Source organism: Engraulis encrasicolus, chromosome 4 (genome assembly GCF_034702125.1).
Source record: "Engraulis encrasicolus isolate BLACKSEA-1 chromosome 4, IST_EnEncr_1.0, whole genome shotgun sequence".
NCBI lineage: Eukaryota > Metazoa > Chordata > Actinopteri > Clupeiformes > Engraulidae > Engraulis > Engraulis encrasicolus.
Window position 1 is genome coordinate 54,602,538 of NC_085860.1, and position 20,000 is coordinate 54,622,537.

At 43.7% G+C, this 20,000-nt stretch overlaps 1 protein-coding gene across 1 annotated transcript in view; it reads right to left on the minus strand.

Annotated features, from left to right (window-relative positions):
* The window catches only part of ano3 (anoctamin 3), a 96,858-nt gene that overhangs the window by 6,831 nt on the left and 70,027 nt on the right, over positions 1-20,000 (minus strand). Inside the window, exons 14-24 of the mRNA XM_063197900.1 lie at positions 18,702-18,784; positions 12,762-12,902; positions 12,155-12,319; positions 11,083-11,119; positions 10,264-10,375; positions 7,812-7,869; positions 7,225-7,322; positions 2,952-2,995; positions 2,730-2,831; positions 2,332-2,484; positions 743-890 (exon numbers count right to left, since the gene is read on the minus strand). Of these exons, the coding sequence (XP_063053970.1) occupies positions 743-890; positions 2,332-2,484; positions 2,730-2,831; positions 2,952-2,995; positions 7,225-7,322; positions 7,812-7,869; positions 10,264-10,375; positions 11,083-11,119; positions 12,155-12,319; positions 12,762-12,902; positions 18,702-18,784 (1,141 nt within the window). The remainder of the gene's footprint in view (positions 1-742; positions 891-2,331; positions 2,485-2,729; positions 2,832-2,951; positions 2,996-7,224; positions 7,323-7,811; positions 7,870-10,263; positions 10,376-11,082; positions 11,120-12,154; positions 12,320-12,761; positions 12,903-18,701; positions 18,785-20,000) is intronic.

Genomic DNA, 20,000 nt, shown 5'->3' on the forward strand with positions numbered 1-20,000 from the left:
TTACTAAAACTGCTAACCTCTAGCCCAAAAGGCAAGCCCACTTTTAGCATTTTCTGCGAGAATGCAGTCTAGTTTTTTTTTTTTTTTTAATATTTATTTTTTTTTCTTCAAAATGCTACTATACCATGTCAGAACGCTATAAAGGACTTTTTTTTTAGGAAAAGCACAAAAGCACAACAAATACCTCTTAATGTATGTCCTCTACAAGTCTTCTGTTGTCCAGTCTTGCACTTTAAATGTCTGTATGAGCACTGTCTATGTCCATACTGTCTTAAGTCCATGTATAAGTACTGTCTATGTCTATACTGTCTATGTCCTTATCTAGATTAGTCTATGTCTGTATGGGAAAGCAAGAAATGTAATTTCAAATTCTTTGTATGACCAGTGCATGTAAAGAAATTGACAATAAAACCTACTTGACTTGACTTGACTAGTTCTGATCACTGTTGCCAGATTGGGCTGTTTCCCGCCCAATTGGGATGCTCAGGATGGCCGTATACAGGCAAAAAAGGCATTTAGCAAAAAAAAAACCCGCCCAATTTTTGCCATAGAAATCAATACAATTGGGCGGGATTTTGTGCTTCCAGGCGGGTTTTGAGCATTTTTTGGGCTGGAAATCATCAGCCTCATCTGGCAACCCTGGTTCTGATTTACTTCCATGGAGAAGCTCCCTAGACAAACTGAAGAGCATAATGAGGACAGAGGGCAGCAGGAGGAATGAAGGAGGAAGTGAGTGAGTTACTTGTGGTGGTGGTACCCCTTGTCCACGCAGGGCCCGTACTTGAAGGAGTAGACGAAGCGCGGGATGTAGTCGGAGGTGATGGCGATCACGAAGGCGTTGGTGATGACCGCCAGCACCCCGATGCCCTCCAGGATGCCGTGCCAGATGCCTGGAGAGGAGACCAAGCAAAAGGGCACACGCTCAAGGTCAAGCTAAGTGGTGAAGTCTATGTAGAACGCGGGTATACGGAGTATACCCACTTCTAAATTTCAGGGATTTCAGTATACCCACTTAAAATTGATTGATCCATTATTTTGAATAGCACAAATATATACAGTAGGCCTATACCCACTTAAAAAAATGCTCAAATATACAGTATACCCACCACCAAAAAGTAGACTACACCACTGACCAAGCACAAGGTCACACGGTCAAGGTCAAGCTATCTCAGACAGCCACCGTCACAGAATTACTAGTTTTTTTGATAAACATGGCCGCTCAGTCATTTTCTTTAACACGAGTAGTTCTATGCAGGTGTTTTTTGTCTTGACCAAAAGAAATAGTACGCATTAATAATATCAGAGATGTGATTCTCATTCATCTGATCAGTAGGCTACTGATACATGCTACCAGCAGATGGCAGTCTTGAGCTACTGTGAAATGTGTCAGTGGTACAAGACTGGGGTGCATTTCTCGAAATCACAATTGCTGACTATGTTAGCTACTTTGTTGTTTGCAATGCAATTTCCCATTGGCAACCACCCAAGTTGCTAACTGGCTAATAACTATGCTTTCGGGAAATGTAGCCCTGGCCAGCAAGGCAGCTGAATATTACAATTGTCTAGTAGTTGTTTGCCCTTCCTTGACAATTACATGTAAATTGTTTTGTTGAATAGACGCCATTTTTATATTAAAACCAAATAAATAATGCTACAGATGCAAGCAAAAATGCTGTCTATACTGTATGTACGCTCTGGTGCACAATAGCATCTTCGATGTGCGGACATACTGTACATTTTTCCGGTCTCACTTTTTATTCAGCCTCCCAGATAATATTTTTTTGGATGTGTGCACCCTCTAGGCTTTTTTTAACGAAGTAGTGTAATGGGATAAAACAAACTAAGCTGGGGTGCATTTCTTGAAACCATAGTTGCTAACTATGTTAGCTACCATGCTGTTTGTAATGCAATTTCCCATTGACAACTATCCAAATTGCTAGCTAGCTAACAACTATGCTTTCGAGAAATGCACCCCAGGAAGGAAGACCCTGGAGCAGCACAGATTCTGATAAAGATGGTGCATCCATCATAACATTAGTCCCTATGTTGATGTGCACTTAATTAAAAGAAGAAAAGAAAAGCATCTATGGTGTCTTCTCTCCAGTTTAGTTTAATGGGAGATTTAAATATATGAAGGGGCGCACCTTGCATCGAAACTGTTTTCTATTTTTGTGCGATGCAAGGTGCTCCCCTTTCTGTTTGAATTTAAGTGTTTTATTTGGGCCTGCACCCTCAAATTGAATTAAAAAACCTGAGTGAAGCCTGCTACCTGCCATTAACGACTTAGATTTAAAGGGGTACATATATGGAAATCAATCCACCCAGACGCACCAATGTCAGTGGCCCGTGCTGGCATGGGTCTCCTCCACTGGGTGACGAACTTGTAGGCGTCCAGGCGGATCTCGATGATGTTGTTGAGCAGCGCCAGCAGCGGAGCCAGCGGGAACGCGGCCACGAAGATGGTGGTGAAACCAAACTGCAGAACTGGAGACACAGACAGACAACACTGGACTAAGTGCCGCACACATACATGGACAGACACACACACACCACACCACACAACAAACATGGCTTACTGGCTTATTGTACACACACTCATGCGCACAGACGTATGTACACATGCAGACAACACACACACACACACACACACACACACACAGCACAAGCATTGACAAATAAATAATAAGTATATATATGTCTCTCTCTCTCTGTCTCTCCCTCTCTCTCACCCATCTCCAAGTATTCATCCACCAGGCCGTGGGCGTTCATGGGCTGCAGATTCCAGTCCTTGTCCCACTGTGGCAGGTGTTTCTTGCCCATCACGGTCTCCGCTGACCCCTTGCCTCCTCCTCCTGCTCCTGCTCCTCCTCCTCCTCCTCCTCCTCCTCCTCCTTCGCTGCCCGTCTCTGGCTCCGCGCCCACCTCGTCCGGATCCAGCACCCTCTCTCCACCTCGCTTGCGCATCTTACGGCGAGACCACCAGTTGTGCAGCAGTCTGTGGGACACATACACACACACACAAGCAAGCACACACTATAGGATATTTTCTACTGCCGGTTTTCTACCCAGTACAGCTTCAATTTAAAGAAACTCCCGCACACTGACCATGCCGCTGTTCATTCTTTAAAGGTGGGGTTGGAGATCTTTGAAAAACGGTTCCTGCGAGCTATATTTTTGAAAATACACAGCCTGCCTCTCCCTTCAGCCCTCCCCTCGAAGCCACGCCTTCAAAACACATGAACGCGCATGCAGTCTGTCAAGTGTTCGGATTATCCCGGGAACCCACGAGAGCTCACGAGGCGGGGCTAGAAGCCACGTCAAATCGATTAGCCAAGCTAACTTCCAGCCATGGCACTGTCTCCGGCTACGGTAAGAATGTTCAACATCACAATAAACACACAGGCCGTCATGGTTGCCATTTCAAGAAATATTGACAGTAGATGTGTACTAGATTAGTTATTGAACTTTCTTTAATAAACAACGTTTCGGTACTAGACCTTCATCAGGCAATCTATGAAGGTCTAGTACCGAAACGTCGTTTATTCAAGAAAGAACAGTGAAATGGTCGGTGTGCGGGAGTTTCTTTAAGTTGTTGCTGAGTGACCCATGGTGCCATCTCCGACGCACCTGCCAGCTGAGGTGTGCGAAAAAGAGTCGAAGCTTACCCGGTACAGCTTGACACAGCACGACTCGGTGCCACTTTTTGCTTCTAGATTGGGCACAACATAGCTCGACTCACTTCCAAAACCAGCCAGCCGGCTGAAGCGAGCTAAGGGGGTCTTTCATTGCCTATTACCCTGAATCTGCATCAGCTCGTCCTCACCGGTGAATAAAAAAAAGAATCATTGCGGCCACCAGATCAACTATCTTGGAATGCTCTTTAGTTTGACACTGTTTTACTTTGCTATGAAAATTGAAGGTAGAAATTCACATTGTAGTATCCAAATATGATGTCGCTGAAACTATTTATAGCCTACTTCGATAGGAGCGATATATGTCAGCCTTACCCCATGTCAACTAGCCGACAGAAAGTAATTCTACGTGACAACGCAAAAAATGTAACTCCAACCATACTTCGGGTAACACTGTTTGTAATGGAAACACAAACTGGGCTGGTTTGACAGTACCACTCGACACAGCATGCACGGCACAGCCGGGTTGTATGTGGAAAAACGCCTATAGTGTGTTCACTGAGAACCACAACGGTGCCAGTTTCGACACCTAATCACAAACCAGACGACATATTCAAGCTGCAGATTTTACTGTTCACAAACCGGAAAGTTGGTTTGCAATGTGAACAGAAAAATCCTTGTTTTTTTTCTCTGCGAACTGTGACGATAATGTGGACGTTAGCAGGTTCATCCGGGTAGCACACAGTCACATGCGGAAAAGTTCAGAGTCCGGTATGAACGAGGATGGTACGCAGGTAAACACTTTAGTGCTGAATGTAACTAGTGCGGTCACAGGCATGGGCACGGGCACCAGCACCGTTCTTGTCGGTCCTGAACCACAAGCACTGTTTATATGCACTCTGCCTGATGAAGGTCTAGCACCAAAAGCTTGCAAGTCCAGTAAAGCTTTACACAAAAATAGACTTGAAGTGTGCGGATTGTCTCCTTTTTTGTTATATTTCTATATGATATGATATTTCTAATGAACCCTGCACCTTCAAAATAGATGAGCGGTGACCATTCACCACTCACAGGCCTGAAAACAGTTACAGAGGTTGGGGCGTTCATAAGATCTAAATGGTGTGTTAAGTTATCCTTTGGACAAAGGATGGAAAAAGATACAGGCCATTGCGGTACATGCTGTGCATGGGAGGATGTGAGTTTTTTGAATGTGTGGGAGTGAGTGGGCACGTGGACTAAGTGGTTTTGAATATGTACTTGTGTCTGTGGGAGAAAAAGGAGTTTAGTGTGTGTGGGTTTGAGTGTGTGTGAGGAGAGTGGTAGGGGTGTGTGAGGAGGGGTGTGTGTGAGGAGAGTGGAGGGGTTGTGTGAGGATGGGTGTCTGTGGGAGAAAAAAGGAGTGTGTGTGGGTTTGAGAGCGTGTGAGGAGGGTGGGTGTGTGTGTATGCGAGGGGCGTCGAGCACCATCACAGGGATGCCCCCCCATTCCACTACCCACCCACACACAGACACAAAACCCCTACACCCCGTGGCGATGACAGCTTCGGCTTGGTCCAGGACAAAATCATATGAAAGGGCCCCAAACCCAATACAATACATACAATGGAATGACGACCCAATTCTCAATGGGCCCTCTCTCCCCGGCCCCGAGACAAGTGACCTATTTGTCAGCCCCCTCCTCTGTCGGCTTCCCTGGGTATAGATATGACAGATTGCCGGCTCGTTTATCACAGCCACCCGCGAGCGCAATATCACAGCAAGCCTCCCGTGCTGTGCTGCCTTCCCGCCTGCCTGCCTGCCGCCCCACACCTCATCACACCGCACCCATGGGTGGATTGGCCACAAGGCATACAGGGTATTTGACCGGTGGACTGTTGGTGATTTTGGCCTGCTCCTCCCCTCAATGCAGTGGTATCAGTCTCATGCTGCTACAGATGACCTCTCAGAGTTTTTAATATTTTAATTTTAATATTAACCCCTTAGCGCAGAGCCTATGTAATAACCTTACTGTCACCAAAATTGTAATGGCTATGTCTTAATCTGTCATAGCACTGTTGTTATGTCGTAGTTGAGCATTTTTAGCAAATAGTGAATAGGCCCGCCTATTAGCTGTTGTGGTTAAAATAGCATGTAATAGATTATTAAATGTTGTCACAGCCTCCATTGTCTATCTCTCTCAATGGCATGTAGGGCACTCGTACCATGGCGCAAATGGTAGGGCACTCGTATTGCTATGCAGCCGACCCGGGTTCGACTCCCGGACCGGGTCCTTTGCCGACCCTTCCCCATCTCTCTCTGCTGCCCACTCACTTCCTGTCACTACCTTCACTATCCTGTCAAATAAAGGCAATAAAAAGCCCCCAAACATATCTTAAAAAGAGAATGCCTGGCGTGCTTTTTCAACCCCGGCCAGCCCTGAGCGCATCGTACCGCACGCCTGCCTTCCGCCTCCGTGAGCAGAGCCATTCCTCACCGGCTAAATGGTTTCTGGCTCCTCCAGCTTATTGCCTTTAAAAAAGTCCCAGTGGATGTTTTTTTTTATTCTTCTTCTTCTTTTGTACAGTGGGTTTCATTAGTTCATTTTATCATCTTGTCATAATAATGTATGTTCCCTCACATGGAGGAGGTTCTATTCAGTAACCACATGGGTGTTATAGTAGATACAGAACCTGAGGGGGGTGTTACCTTTGGGGTACATGAACCATATTTACCACAGATAATACAAGGTAAACAAACAAACAAACAAACAATGTAAGAAAATAAATGGCAAGTCATAGCTTTCTCTTTGGAGCCAAGGTCATGCCAAAGTCAACGGGAGGACATGCACCCTTCCACAGATCATAAAGACTCTACGGGAAAGAGATCATTTCGTGTCAACTAACTTCATGTATAACTTCAATAGAAGTCAATAATTTTCCTTATTGAAGTGATGTCTATGAAAATTTTATTTGATTGGCATTGAAAGATAACCTGCAAAATGACTGTATGTGCCTTATGTCCCCATTCGCGTTAAAGGTGCACTGTGCTATATTTTTTAGCTTTTCTTTAGTTTCTTTCCAGAATTCATGCTGCCCATTCACAATTGTTACTTTTTTCATGAATAGTTACCAACACCATCAAATTCTAAGTATTCGTCATTACTTGGAAAATTGTTCTTTTTATACATGAAAAGGTGGTACTTTCCCATGTCCGCCATATTGACTTTCAGCTGAAAAACTTACTGTGCTTTAGTCATCATACTAGTAAATATAAGTTTATAATTTAGTAAATGTTCATGGAAAGATCAAATTTGGCAATAGGCAGCACAGTTTCAATGAGCAGCATAGTTGCAATACCTACTCTGGCCACCATCCTACACAGTGCACCTTTGCGTTCAAAATTCTACTGCTCCAGGCACTCCACAGAGAAGCACAGCCAGACTACAGTAGTGGAGCCAATCCTTTGGCGGAAGTACGTAGGATGGCTCGCGAGGCTAGTGTCGTGCACAATTGAAAAGCAAAAAGTGGCCAGCTGAGATGCCCTGTGTCGAGCTGTAGGCCTACCAGAAAGTCGGCAGTGGAAAAGAGGCATAAGGGTACAGTACTCTACTTACGGGTATCCCAGCTCCATGAAGTTGTTCCAGATCTGCTTGAAGACCATGATGACGCCCATTTGGAGACACAGGTCGATCAGGCAGCCGCTGGGGTGGCACTGCAGTCAACAGCAATAACAACAACAGCACATATACACACACAGTCAGCACCAGCAGAGCTATCCCTTTGGTAGCAATTAGCACACACAACACACACACACACACACACACACACACACACACACACACACACACACACACACACACACACACACACACACACACACACACACACACACACACACACACAATGCATGCACATACTGTATGGTCATGGTGGTCAGTTGTCCGGGGCCCAGGGACAGAGGGGCCCCAGAAATGGGTCCTCATTACATTGTGTGTATTGGGTGGGGGCCCCCTTTCAGATGACTTTGCCCCAGGCCCGGCAAAAGCTGTCAGTGGACCTGCCCACACATACAGTAAGCGTGCACACACCCACCCCCACACACACACACACACACACACACACACACACACACACACACACACACACACACACACGCACACAAGATCGGCGCTGAAGAGTGCCGCTGTCTAATTTGACTCACCTCCTCAAGTCTCCAGCGATTGAAGAGTTTATTGTATTTCCCCGGCCGCCCGGCGAACCTGCAACAACAACAAGAGTGAGGTGGGAGTGGAGTGCATTAGCATAATTAGCCTCGTTAGCGCCGCGGTGGCGGCCGAATACATGATCACACTGCCAACTGCTGCCGCTGCTGTCATCCCTGACGATTATTACGGAGAGAATTCAATTGAGTTATTCAGCTGTAAGCACCGTTTGATTGACCAGAGAGAAGTGCCTGTGGTTGGATAATTTAGAACTCAGTGGAATGTTCTTGGAAGATAAATGTCTAGTCATCATCCTCGCCTGACACAGCCTGCCCCTCTCTACTCCTTTCCCTTTGTAGCTGGCCATGTCAGGATAATGTCATCCCGTCCTCATCGTCCTCCCCTGCACTGAAGATGTGCAAAAGTTTACAACTGGATGAGATGAAAGACTATTATGTTAAAAGATATTTAGACCTGTTTTTCATTATCGATACAATAGCCTATGGAGTAATAGCCTGCAGTAATTCAACAAGTATTGAGTTGGTATGTAAGTTCATGTTTTGCATTATGCGACTATGTAGTACTGTATAATATTGTATGTCCTATTTACTACATCATATAGTACTAAGTACTGTAAATGGTGTATCCTAACTGTGATACACACACACACACACACACACACACGGTTATACACCGTAGCCTCATCCTGCACTGGAGAAATTCACTAACAAATACAGTATGTGTGCTGTGATGTGAATTGACTGAAACAATCAGACATGGAAAAAAAGCAAAAAAATCCAAAGTGGTAGAGCTGTTTATATCAAGAGCAGTGTTGTTTATATCAAGAGATGAAATACTAGCACAAGCTCTGTCTGTCAAATCTGTACTCTCATTACACGCTCTGTACCATCGATCTGTTTCCCTCTCAAGACTCTCTCTGAATTTATACGAGGAACGTCTCTGCTTTTTCACACAACTCTGGACACACTAACATACTAATGAGAATATTTTTCGAATTGATACAAATTTATAACATTATAATATCACATTATAACATTATAATATAATATTATAAGGAGCCCAATACCAAAAGTAGCGTCATGAAACGACACAGGGTAAAAATCCACAACGATTTTACCAATTTACTAAATTAAATTATCCAATTATGTACTTTGTCTATTATCAAAGTTTCTACTTGCAGTCTCCTACTGACAACATTATCATACCAACATTAACAGCAACAAAAAAGAATGGCATACATGGTAGGCCTCTATATTTTGTTATGGCGAAAGACCAGTCTTCACAAAGCAAAAGCCCTATATCTGTGAAAACAACATCACCACCACCAACAACAGCAAAAATGCAAAAAAGGAAACAACAACAAAATCCCACACAAATCATGAGCTAACAGTTGGTGTATACTTCCTGAACATATGTCACGGCTTCACTTTTCCACTCAGAAGCTCATGAGGTTTTGGCTTTAGAACTCACCATTCCCCCAATAGCATTTATGCAAAACACTTCTGAATGTGTCTGATTGAAGCCTGCATTTGCTTAATGTGTTAAATATATTCTGCCAAGTAATTATTATTGCTCGCCTTGCCTTGTGCTCTGCTGTTGTCCCCACCGAATGGGGAAATATCAATTTGCTACTCCTCCTTTTCCCCAGTTTAGTGGAGCCATTACGGGGGTGTTATTAGGCTCGTTTCTGGGTGCGTACGTGATTACAATGTATTTTATGGTATTTGCCATTGACATTGTCATTGTCATTATTTTCTCTCTCCCCCTGTCTCGCACGCACAAACACACGTGCGCGCACACACACACACACACACACACACACACACACACACACACACACACACACACACACACACACACACGAACACACACACACACACACTCACACACACACACACACACACACACACACACACACACACTCACACACACACAGACACACACGCAGTCAAGACGGAAACCACATTCCTCCAGAAGACAATGCCTAATCTTGGAGTTTGTGAGGAGGGTAGCTGCTCAGTGGGAATCCTCTCCGTGGCATTTTTATGGCTCCACTCAAGCCTGCAGCCATGCAAACAGGCAATGATGGAGCACCATCACACACATACATGCACACGCACACGCACACACATACACGCACGCACGCACGCACGCACGCACGCAGGCACGCACGCACGCACGTAAATGTCAGACACCCAAACATACTGTACACACACACCCGCACATATACCCTTTAAAAAGCACGCAAACCTGCCCACAGTCACGCTCTCACTTTCACAGAGATTTACACACACACACACACACACACACACACACACACACACACACACACACACACACACACACACACACACACACACACACACACACACACACACACACACACACACCACAGCACACCACAGCACACCACAGCACAGGGTCCCTGACCTGCCGAGGAAGAATGCGATGTAGAAGGTAGAGCTGTTGAGGTTGACGAACTGGAAGAGGAACATCTTGAGGGCGAAGCTGTTCTCCCACTCCGACTCTGTCCTCGGGTGCTCTGCAGAGGGGGGGCACAACACGGTTAGCAGCAACCCAGTACCACCAGAGATTCTTTAAGTATATAGAGATATGCCAACATAATAGGTTTCTATGGGCACCTAACGTGACCAGGTTCCGGTCTGCCTAAAGGGGCGTGTCATAATACTCCTAAAGGGGGATTTCCCCCCCCTCCCCCTTGCAATAATGGAACCTGGAAACAATGGGCCAATGGAACCTCTCCCTCTCTCTAATCTCTCTGGTATCACCCCCATGCTGTCAAATTGTTTTTGTAGCCTCTTACTGCAGATGGAGTCGCCGGCGGGCCTATTCACTATTTACTGAAAATACTCAACTACATCATAACAACATTGTTATGACAGTACCGAGAGCCTTAAGTAACAGATTAAGACGTAGTCATTATAACTTTTGGTGACAGTAAGGTTATAACATAGGTGCTGCACTAAGGGGTTAATAATCTTCTTATTGAAAGAAAAATGTCTGCACACTTAAATCCCCTTGGTGTTCTTTTTAATAATAGGCCAAGCACACAAAGGGGATTTAAGTGTGCAGACATTTTTCTTTCAATTTTACACAGTTTTTGTTTATGTTTGGCACTTTTTAATCGAGAGTGCGGTGTGATCCGGTTAAACACAATAATCTTCTCATTGAAAAATCAGAGGTAGGAAGAATAAATCGTTAGGACAATAATTAAATTGGTACACTTACCCAAATTTGTGAGTAAATATGCCACCTTTTCATACACCTAAAAAGCAGAAATATTTGGTTAGAGTGCTGTATAGTCAGATGTTCTATGATGAAATTAGGGTTGCCAACTGTCACTTGAAATACAGAATCGCCCCGTATTTGGAAACAACAGTGCGGTTGCGCATTCAGCTGAAGCGGGACACAATTTGGTTAAAATACAGGAAATTGCATCTTACAATTTTCAGGGGAGGACCCCCACACCCCCTCCATGAATGAGGTGTCCCTTATTTTTTCGCAGGGAGTTGGCAAGCCTAGATTAAATATATTTTTCTATTTATCTCAATTCAAAATAAGAGATACTTTTATATATTTAAGTAAAGCTATGTAATTTAATATTCATGTCAATGGCTCATTGCTTTTTTCACAACAGGTAATTGTGAATGAACCTCATCACCCTGCCTTGACTATAACTGCCTGTTATAGCCTACTAAATAACTTTGGAGGTACAAAAATGACACAACCCTGCTTTCAACTTGCAGGGGCAATCGAAGAGGAAACTGTTACATTCATGTAGGCCGTATGTAGGCCTTGTACGTAGGCCATGTAGGCTTTTCTCAGCTTTCGCGGCTGTGTTTCTTGAGTCGTCCTCACATATTACACTTTAATTTAGTGTGTAGTGGGCATCGAAATATTGGTAAGACAGTACACGCACCCAGGGCCAGATTAAGATGGTCTGGGGCCCCTAGGCTACAGTTTGCTGTGAGCCCCCTGGGAGGCAGATTTCGTGACAAATTAACATAGGCAGTGTCATAATTATAAACTAGGAATTAAGGACATGTCTACCACCTACACTCAACATGACACATGATTTTTTTTGACATTGCATCCTGGCCCAATTCTACTATTTTTCACTTTTGGCCAAACGGGGGGCCCCTTTCAGGTGGGGGCCCCTTGGCTGCAGCCATGTCTAGCCTGTGCGTTAATCCGGCCCTGCACGCACCACGTTGATCCACCCTTGCACTAACATTACACTTTATTTTAGTGTTGTGTCCAGTGGTGAACGCAGGTGTTGTTAGACAATACAAACACGCACCACGTTGAGGGACATGATAATCATGAAGTTGATGAAGACGCCGGTGCCCGAGGTGGCGAACTGCCAATTCTTCTTGACAAACTCCCACTGGAACGACACAAACTTCTCCATGGCGATGAGACGAAACACTACCACTGCAAACACAGCCGTCAGCACCAGAGCGATCTGGGCAAGAGAGTTGGAGAGAGAGAGAGAGAGAGAGAGAGAGAGAGAGAGAGAGAGAGAGAGATTGTACTTATTTCAATTTCATTCCATAATCAGTTGTCTTTCTTTGTTATTTTTTCTTTTGTCAACGTTTTAGTTCAATATTTCAGCATATAATTTTGGGGATTTGAATTTAACTAACATGAAAGACAGTGGAAGAAAAAAAAGAGAGCCTATTACAAGTAAGAGGACGACCACTCAGTTAAAGGTGTTTATATTAGAAGGGCAGCGTGAATAGAAGGACCCTAATAGTATCTTATGCTTGCGCTTATATACAGTATATCCACTAGGGGGCAATATTTATGCACCAACCAGGCATCGCAATCTCTAGAGATTCATCTCCACTTATTAACCGGTGTTAGTTAAGTAGCACTGCAATGTTTTCGTTTTACACAGCACGTACCATGAAGAATATTCCAGACACGGACACCATGAGTCTGCTGAGTTTGTCTGTGAAGGGTTGGAAAGGCTCTGGTTTGCCAGAGATGGGGTTGACTCTCTCCATACGAGAGTACTTTGCCTCAAACTGAGGTCTCAGCTCCTCCTGAAACCACAGACACCACAATGAAAAAAACAACACTGTTAGAACAGACTGAAGCCCAGAGTCACAAAGAAAAAACACTGTTAGAACAGACTGAAGCCCAGGGTCACAAAGTCCCGAAATGTTCCAAAATGGATATGTCAACGAAGCTCTTCATGCATACCGGGTACTGTAGAGCAGTGTTTCTCAACTGGTGGGTCGCGACCCAAAAGTGGGTCTCAGAGGGGTCATGGGTGGGTCGCAGAGCCGCGATGTATAAAAAAATCGTAATTCATTGATTAGCTAAAAAAAAAAAAAAAAAAAAAAACATCCAACTTTTCCTGCAACAATTTGCAACTTTTATGGTGATAGGCGATTGAACTTGTGTCAGAATGTTTATGCGAGATAGTAGCATGCAACCAGTCATTCGAGTGTCGCTAAAAAAATTGGGTCGTGACAGAATGTTGGGTCCCAAGACTGTTCCAGTTGAGAACCACTGCTGTAGAGCCTACTAAAGTGAGTTTCATTGGTGCTGTGAGAAGCATACGTACATATATTGAGTATATAAAGTAGTAGTGTATGTAGTAAGTATGTATGTATAATCATTGGATGAGTGATTGATGATAGATTGACTAGCTTGTGTATCCTTGGCTGAATTTGTACATGGACAAAAAGTGTAATCTTGCGTGGCTAAAATGTTTCACATTTCTTTGAGCAAACTATCCTAAACCCTTTGATATAGGCCTATACTGTACGTGGTAGGTTATTATTGCCTAACCATGAGGGGGAAAAGTCTAATTAAATTAAGTGCTTAAAGGTCTGTTGCATATGTATGTAGACTAATTAGAATCCCACCCAAAAGCTGTCAGACCAAATGTTTATAGAAGACCGCCTTGAGGGAAAAACAGTTATTGAAAAGTGTAAGAGTAAGAGTAAGTAATTAAGAAAAAAAAAATCTTGCGTGGCTTTGAAAACCAAGATATTCTTACATTTCGCCCTAAGGAGAGAAGAGGGAGATTATTTTCCAAGCCAGTGTTAGAGGAGCAGAACTATGTCAAAAATGATAAAACATGATAAAAGCATAACCATAGTATATGTAACACAGGACCTAAATGTTTTGAAAGCACAAGAATTTTAAACAATGAATTTCCAGCTGCTATTGCTAATTATCTTTGGATCATAGTGCAAATTACTCTTACATACTGTAGTTGAGGGGTAGTGTATCAGTAACAATACTTGACATCGTCACACTATCTTACCACAGTACTTTGTAAATATTGGTATGCATGAGTATCCCTCAAAACTTGCTAGTTGTGTGTATTAAGTACTTGGCAAGTACTAGGCCTTTGGTCATGGTGTGACCTACCACACACCCCAGAGTCCCAGTAATTCAAACTATGAACTGGTTTATTCCATCTGCTCATACATGGCACTACGGAGATACGGACAGAGAACTGAATGTCGCCACATGCTGGCAATGCAGCCAGATGGCTCAGGCACAAAAAAACCCAAAAATATGGCCATTGCTCTACGGCAGTGTTTCTCAACAGGAGTGCCGTGGCACCCTGGGGTGCCTCGGGCCGCCTTCAGGGGTGCCTCGGAAACGTGGCTGATAAATAAAATTATGTAATATAATACATATTTTTCTAAATGGATAAGTTAATGCTTGTCAGTGGAATCTTTCATCTGCCATTTACGCACAATAAAGTAAGTATAGGTCGCCCCATGGTCAGCTGCAACTTCAAACGTAGGTCGTGTGACGTTTCCAAATGTGTTACCTTTCTAAGCTTGTGTGGTATCGGATGCGATGCCATGTTACGGCTTGTTGGTTTGGGGTGCCATGAAATGTTTCATGAATTGAAAGGGTGCCTCGCCTAAAAAAAGGTTGAGAAACACTGCTCTACGTCATAGCGCTATATAAAACAATGTATTAGTGTGTATTATGAGCCTAGACTTCCATGATTATCCCCCTTATGTGTCACCAATACTGCAGGCTGCCTAGATAATGCTGATGCCCTGGGGCTGTTTGTGCAATTTTGGTTCTGCTGTATGCCCATGACACAATGCTAGCAATGCCCATTCGTCCAGATTTCCTTCTGGCCTCAAGCATTACGTATTTTAATTGGCTGTAGAAATAGGATATTCCCCAGCCCAGTCCCTAAGGAAAATACAGGGGACCTCACTTCAGATTTCAATCTCTGAGGTCTGGCCCCATTAAAATTCATACTGGAGTAGTGCACACCATTTTTTGTCATTTCCTTGTCATCTCATTCCAGATGTGCACATGACAATACCTCAAGGGCTATGTTTAACATATGTTAATGCAAACACTGAGGATTGTCAATCAACCACTTCCTCTCAACCATTTCTCCTACCAGTTAATCCCAGCAGCAGCACAACACTTCTGTACAACACCTTCACACAGAGAAATGGAAGCTAGCTACTATGACGTCCTTGTCACAAGCATGTCACACCCATTTAAACCAAACGCTGAGGATTGTCAAACAACCACTTTCTCCTACCAATTAATCTCTACAGCTGCACAACACCTCTACAGCATTTTGTGGAAATAAACGGAAGCTGACGCTGAAGATTGTCTCATCCGTTTTCCCTACAAATTGAACTCCCCAGATTCCAAACAACACCTTCACACAGAGAAAGGGAAGAACTACTTTGACGTTCTAGTCACAAGCATGTTACATCGGCAGTACCTTTTTGCACGACAAAATCATACCTCCTTCTTACAATAATGTACTTTCTAAAGGACACTGTGGTGTTCTGTGGGGTAAAATACTATACCTCCAAGATAAAAATCCAGATATTTTAAACAAGTATAGAGTTTGTACTGATTATAAAAGGGAAATATCCTTCGTGGTACTATATTGTGCCATTAGAAAGTACCTACAGTACTTGTCCTGCAAAAAAAGCTACTGTTGTTGTGACAAGCATATAATAGGTAGGCTCCACAGTAGTCCTTACATTTCTCTGCTTGTTCTCCACGACACCTCCAGGATGGTTTATGAATTCACACTAAGGTGCATCTACATCAGAACCTTAAAGTGACATGAGACACTAGACAAAGCTGTCCTCATTGGAAATATTGAGTCTTAGTCTATCCATCCATGTTGTCTCGACAGTGACAGTGATACTGCTTAAAACAACAAGTTTGAGAAGGTTACATTTTTGCAACTGTGTAGCGACATCATGTTCCACGGCAGAATGTTACATCACTGTTGTGTTGCCTTGGAAATTCTACAGTAGCAAGCAGGAGGACAGTCTACGTGTATAACAGCCAGGATAAAACACTCTACGATGAGAGACCAGCAGCACAGAACTGGCAACCGCACCGATGAATCTCTCAGAGATCTGACAGCTCCTTTATTTGCTGCAGTTTTGAAGTTAAAATTAGAGACTCTCTGGTACATTGTGACAGACCAAGGATGTAACAAGAGGCTCTATAATAAGTCTTGTAAGGGATGCTAACCTTACGCCCCTGCCATTGTGTGAATAGAAAGACAGTCTGACGCTATTTGAGGGAACATGCCAGTAATAGCACGACCTGATACCGTCTGAAACAATATCGCTTACATCAGATGTGACTGTCTGAGACTGAGACGGGATGGTTATTTTTATTTTATTTCAAGTTATTTTATTTTACATAATTTTTATCTTACTTTACTGTACAGCACATTGAATTGCATTTATGTATGAAATGCGCTATACAAATAAAATTGCCTTGCCTTGCCTTATGTCTGAAGGAGAATGCAAGCTACAGTATAATTGACACAGTGAAAGCAGGACGGCTTAAATTATCTTTCATAATCTTAGGCTATCTTAGATGGTGAAGTGGTGAGTCATATACATCAGTCATCACTATCTAAGATAGCCTAAAGGGCCGTACACACACGTCGCTGCTAGTTACTCGCTCAGCGGATGAAGTCAATAGAATGTCTACGTGTTCCAGCGAGTCTCGCTGGCGAGTAGGCGAGGAGAGTACAAGCGATGGGATGTGGGCGGGTTCCGAGATAAACTTATTTTATCTTCGAGCGACGCGAGTTAAGCGAGTAACCAATTGGAATGCAGAATACAGATTATTGACAGGTGACGTTGCCCCTGTGGTGCTCTGACCACCCAACTTCTGCACGCCATCACACTTTGGTTAAAAGTGTTAAGGAAAATACATCCAATACAGTGTACACCATCAACATGCACAGCACACGATCAACGTTAAACAGTGTAGGCCTACATTTTGTTTCGTACGGACGTTATTGGCGCGGACAGCGGGAACCATGACAACCAGTAAACAAAATCACCCAGAGCGAGTGGCCAGTAGGCGAGTGAGCAAGTAGCGAGTAAATAGTGTGTGTACAGCCCTTAAGATTATGAAAGATAATTTAAGCCGTCCTGCTTTCACTGTGTCAATTATACTGGTGGTAATGATCAGAGAAGTAAACATTTGCCTGTATGCCTCTATAACACCACATCCATTGTGAAAAAAAGTCCAGCAAAGACTGTACTTTGTTAGGAAGCTTTGGAAGGCTGGACTGAATCAGCACCCAGGCCTACAGAGGACTAGTAGAGAGCATCCTCACCACAGGCATCACTGTCTGGTATGGTAACATCATGCAGGCTGAAAGGAAGTCTCCGCAACGAGTAATCAAGACTGCGGAGAGGATTATAGGCACCACACTTTCATCCATACATTCCGTATATGTACAGCACAGCCAGAAGAGAGCAGAGAGAATCATAAAAAAAGACTCCATCCAGCAAACTCTCTGCTCAGACACAAGCACTGCGCATACAACCTCAGACACAGTGGAGCGGACAGTATCTCTATGAAGCAAGGTTTTTAACAGCTTCTAAGCTACAGTCAGACTAATGGCAAAGAAGAGCATGACATAGAACATTTTCATTCTTTTAATTCCTTGATTTTCATCACTTTTAAATGTCTTTTATATTTTTCCTTTTCTTCTATGTAACACTATTTATTGACTCAGAGGGCCTGCGCAGTAGTTCCTACGTGGCTGGGCTACTAGTCCATGCACAAATGGCTAATAAAAAAACTTTGAACTTTTAATGTAATGCACTGCCTGTAAAGACAAGTCTACATTATGAGCAATAAAACCTCCATCATGGACAGTAAAGACAATAAAGAAGTTGCTTCAGACAATAAAGAAGCTGCTGAAGACAATTAAAGAAGTTGTTAAAGACAATAAAAGAAGCTGCTGTCTCTGGCCACTGTCTGAGAGACTGAGTGCTACTGATATGCTACTACTCCCACCTCTTCCTGCTCCCAGTCTCTCTCTACTGTCTGCAAGAGAGATGGTATTTAGGTCTATGCGATATGCCATGGTACTTATACAGTCTCTCTCTACTGTCAGTGTTGCCAGATGTGTCTGACCAAATCCCGCCCAAAAGCTTTTCAAAAACTGCCAAAATGCGCTAAATTCCGCCCAAATTCAACAAATCACATTGACTTGTATGGGCCCAAAACGGCTGAAAAAAATGCCAAATGACCAATATTTCAGATTTTTACCCGCAGACGCTCACCCGCCCAATCTGGCAACACTGTCTATTGTCTGCAAGAGAGATGGCAGTTATACAGTCTCTCTCTAGTGTCTGCAAGAGAGATGGCAGTTATACAGTCTCTCTCTAGTGTCTGCAAGAGAGATGGCAGTTATACAGTCTCTCTCTAGTGTCTGCAAGAGAGATGGCAGTTATACAGTCTCTCTCTAGTGTCTGCAAGAGAGATGGCAGTTATACAGTCTCTCTCTAGTGTCTGCAAGAGAGTATTAATATTTATACAGAGCTCATTGTGCCCACCTCTTCCTCCTCCCAGTCGATCAGGTCCCAGTCGTACGTCAGCTCTGCTCTTCTCCTTTTCCAAAACTCCAGGAACACAGTGGCTGTAATGCACGCACACACACACACAAACACACAGGAATGCAAATTCATGCACACACATGAATGCACACAAGCACACATGCATGCACGCAAGCACACATGCGTGCACACACAATCGCGCGCACGCACGCACGCACGCACGCACGCACGCACACACACACACACACACACACACACACACACACACACACACACACACACACACACACACACACACACACAATCAATCATACACAACACACATTTATCAATGCATAGAGGGTGTCATAAGTAGGATACATATTCAAAGAAACAGTTTAAAAAAAACAATCAGAGATGGCAAACTGCCCCCCTTCCAACCCCAGGCTGTGTGTGTGCGTGCGTGGGTGTGTGTATGTGCGTCATTGCATGACCTCTAGGGCAAGGAGGTTATTTTCTCGGTCTATATTATTCAACTCCACGTCCTCTAGCCCAGTCGTTCCCAAACTGGGGGTCAGGACCCATAGGGGGTCTCAGAGATAGTGAAGGGGGGTCGTGGACCAGAGGGACATTGCATAAAAATGGGACTCCACGGGTTAACAGCTAACAGCTAATAGATATATTTGCTGTCCTGTGGCTAGGCTATTTTTTGTCCATACTATTGCTAGATTTTCCATTAATAGTTTGTCCGCTAATATTGCTAGAAATCCGTTTGACATCATCAATGTAAGCTATCATTATTCAGCTATCTGCCACTGTTGATTGAAAGGATATCAGACATGCATGTGTTATTGTTATCACAGAACACCCTGAGACAACTGAATGCCCTCATATCCAAGGCCCTGACCTGTGGAAAGGGCCAAATTAGTACAGAGAAATAAAGATGGCAAACGGGTCGATGGACTCCTATAAACATCACAAGAAACCTTTTTTTTTTACAAAAAAGTTGGAGCATATAATCCCGGTAGAGGAGGACCTTTTCATTTTTGGAAATGCATAATAACACAGGGAAGGGGTTTGTCTGTCTGGGGTGCATTTCTCCAAAGCATAATTGTCAGTAGTTAGCAACTTGGGTAGTTGCAACTAACAAATTGCAACCAACAAAGTATGCACCCCAGCCAGATCCCTTGGCATGCGATACGACAAGACTACACCCATCAGCACAGCATTCACAAGCCATATGGATTGCTACAGTAGTGCATTACATTTGCTGGTTCGATGGGGGTTCTAGGTTTCTATTGCAGTGTTGCTCTCCTGGGA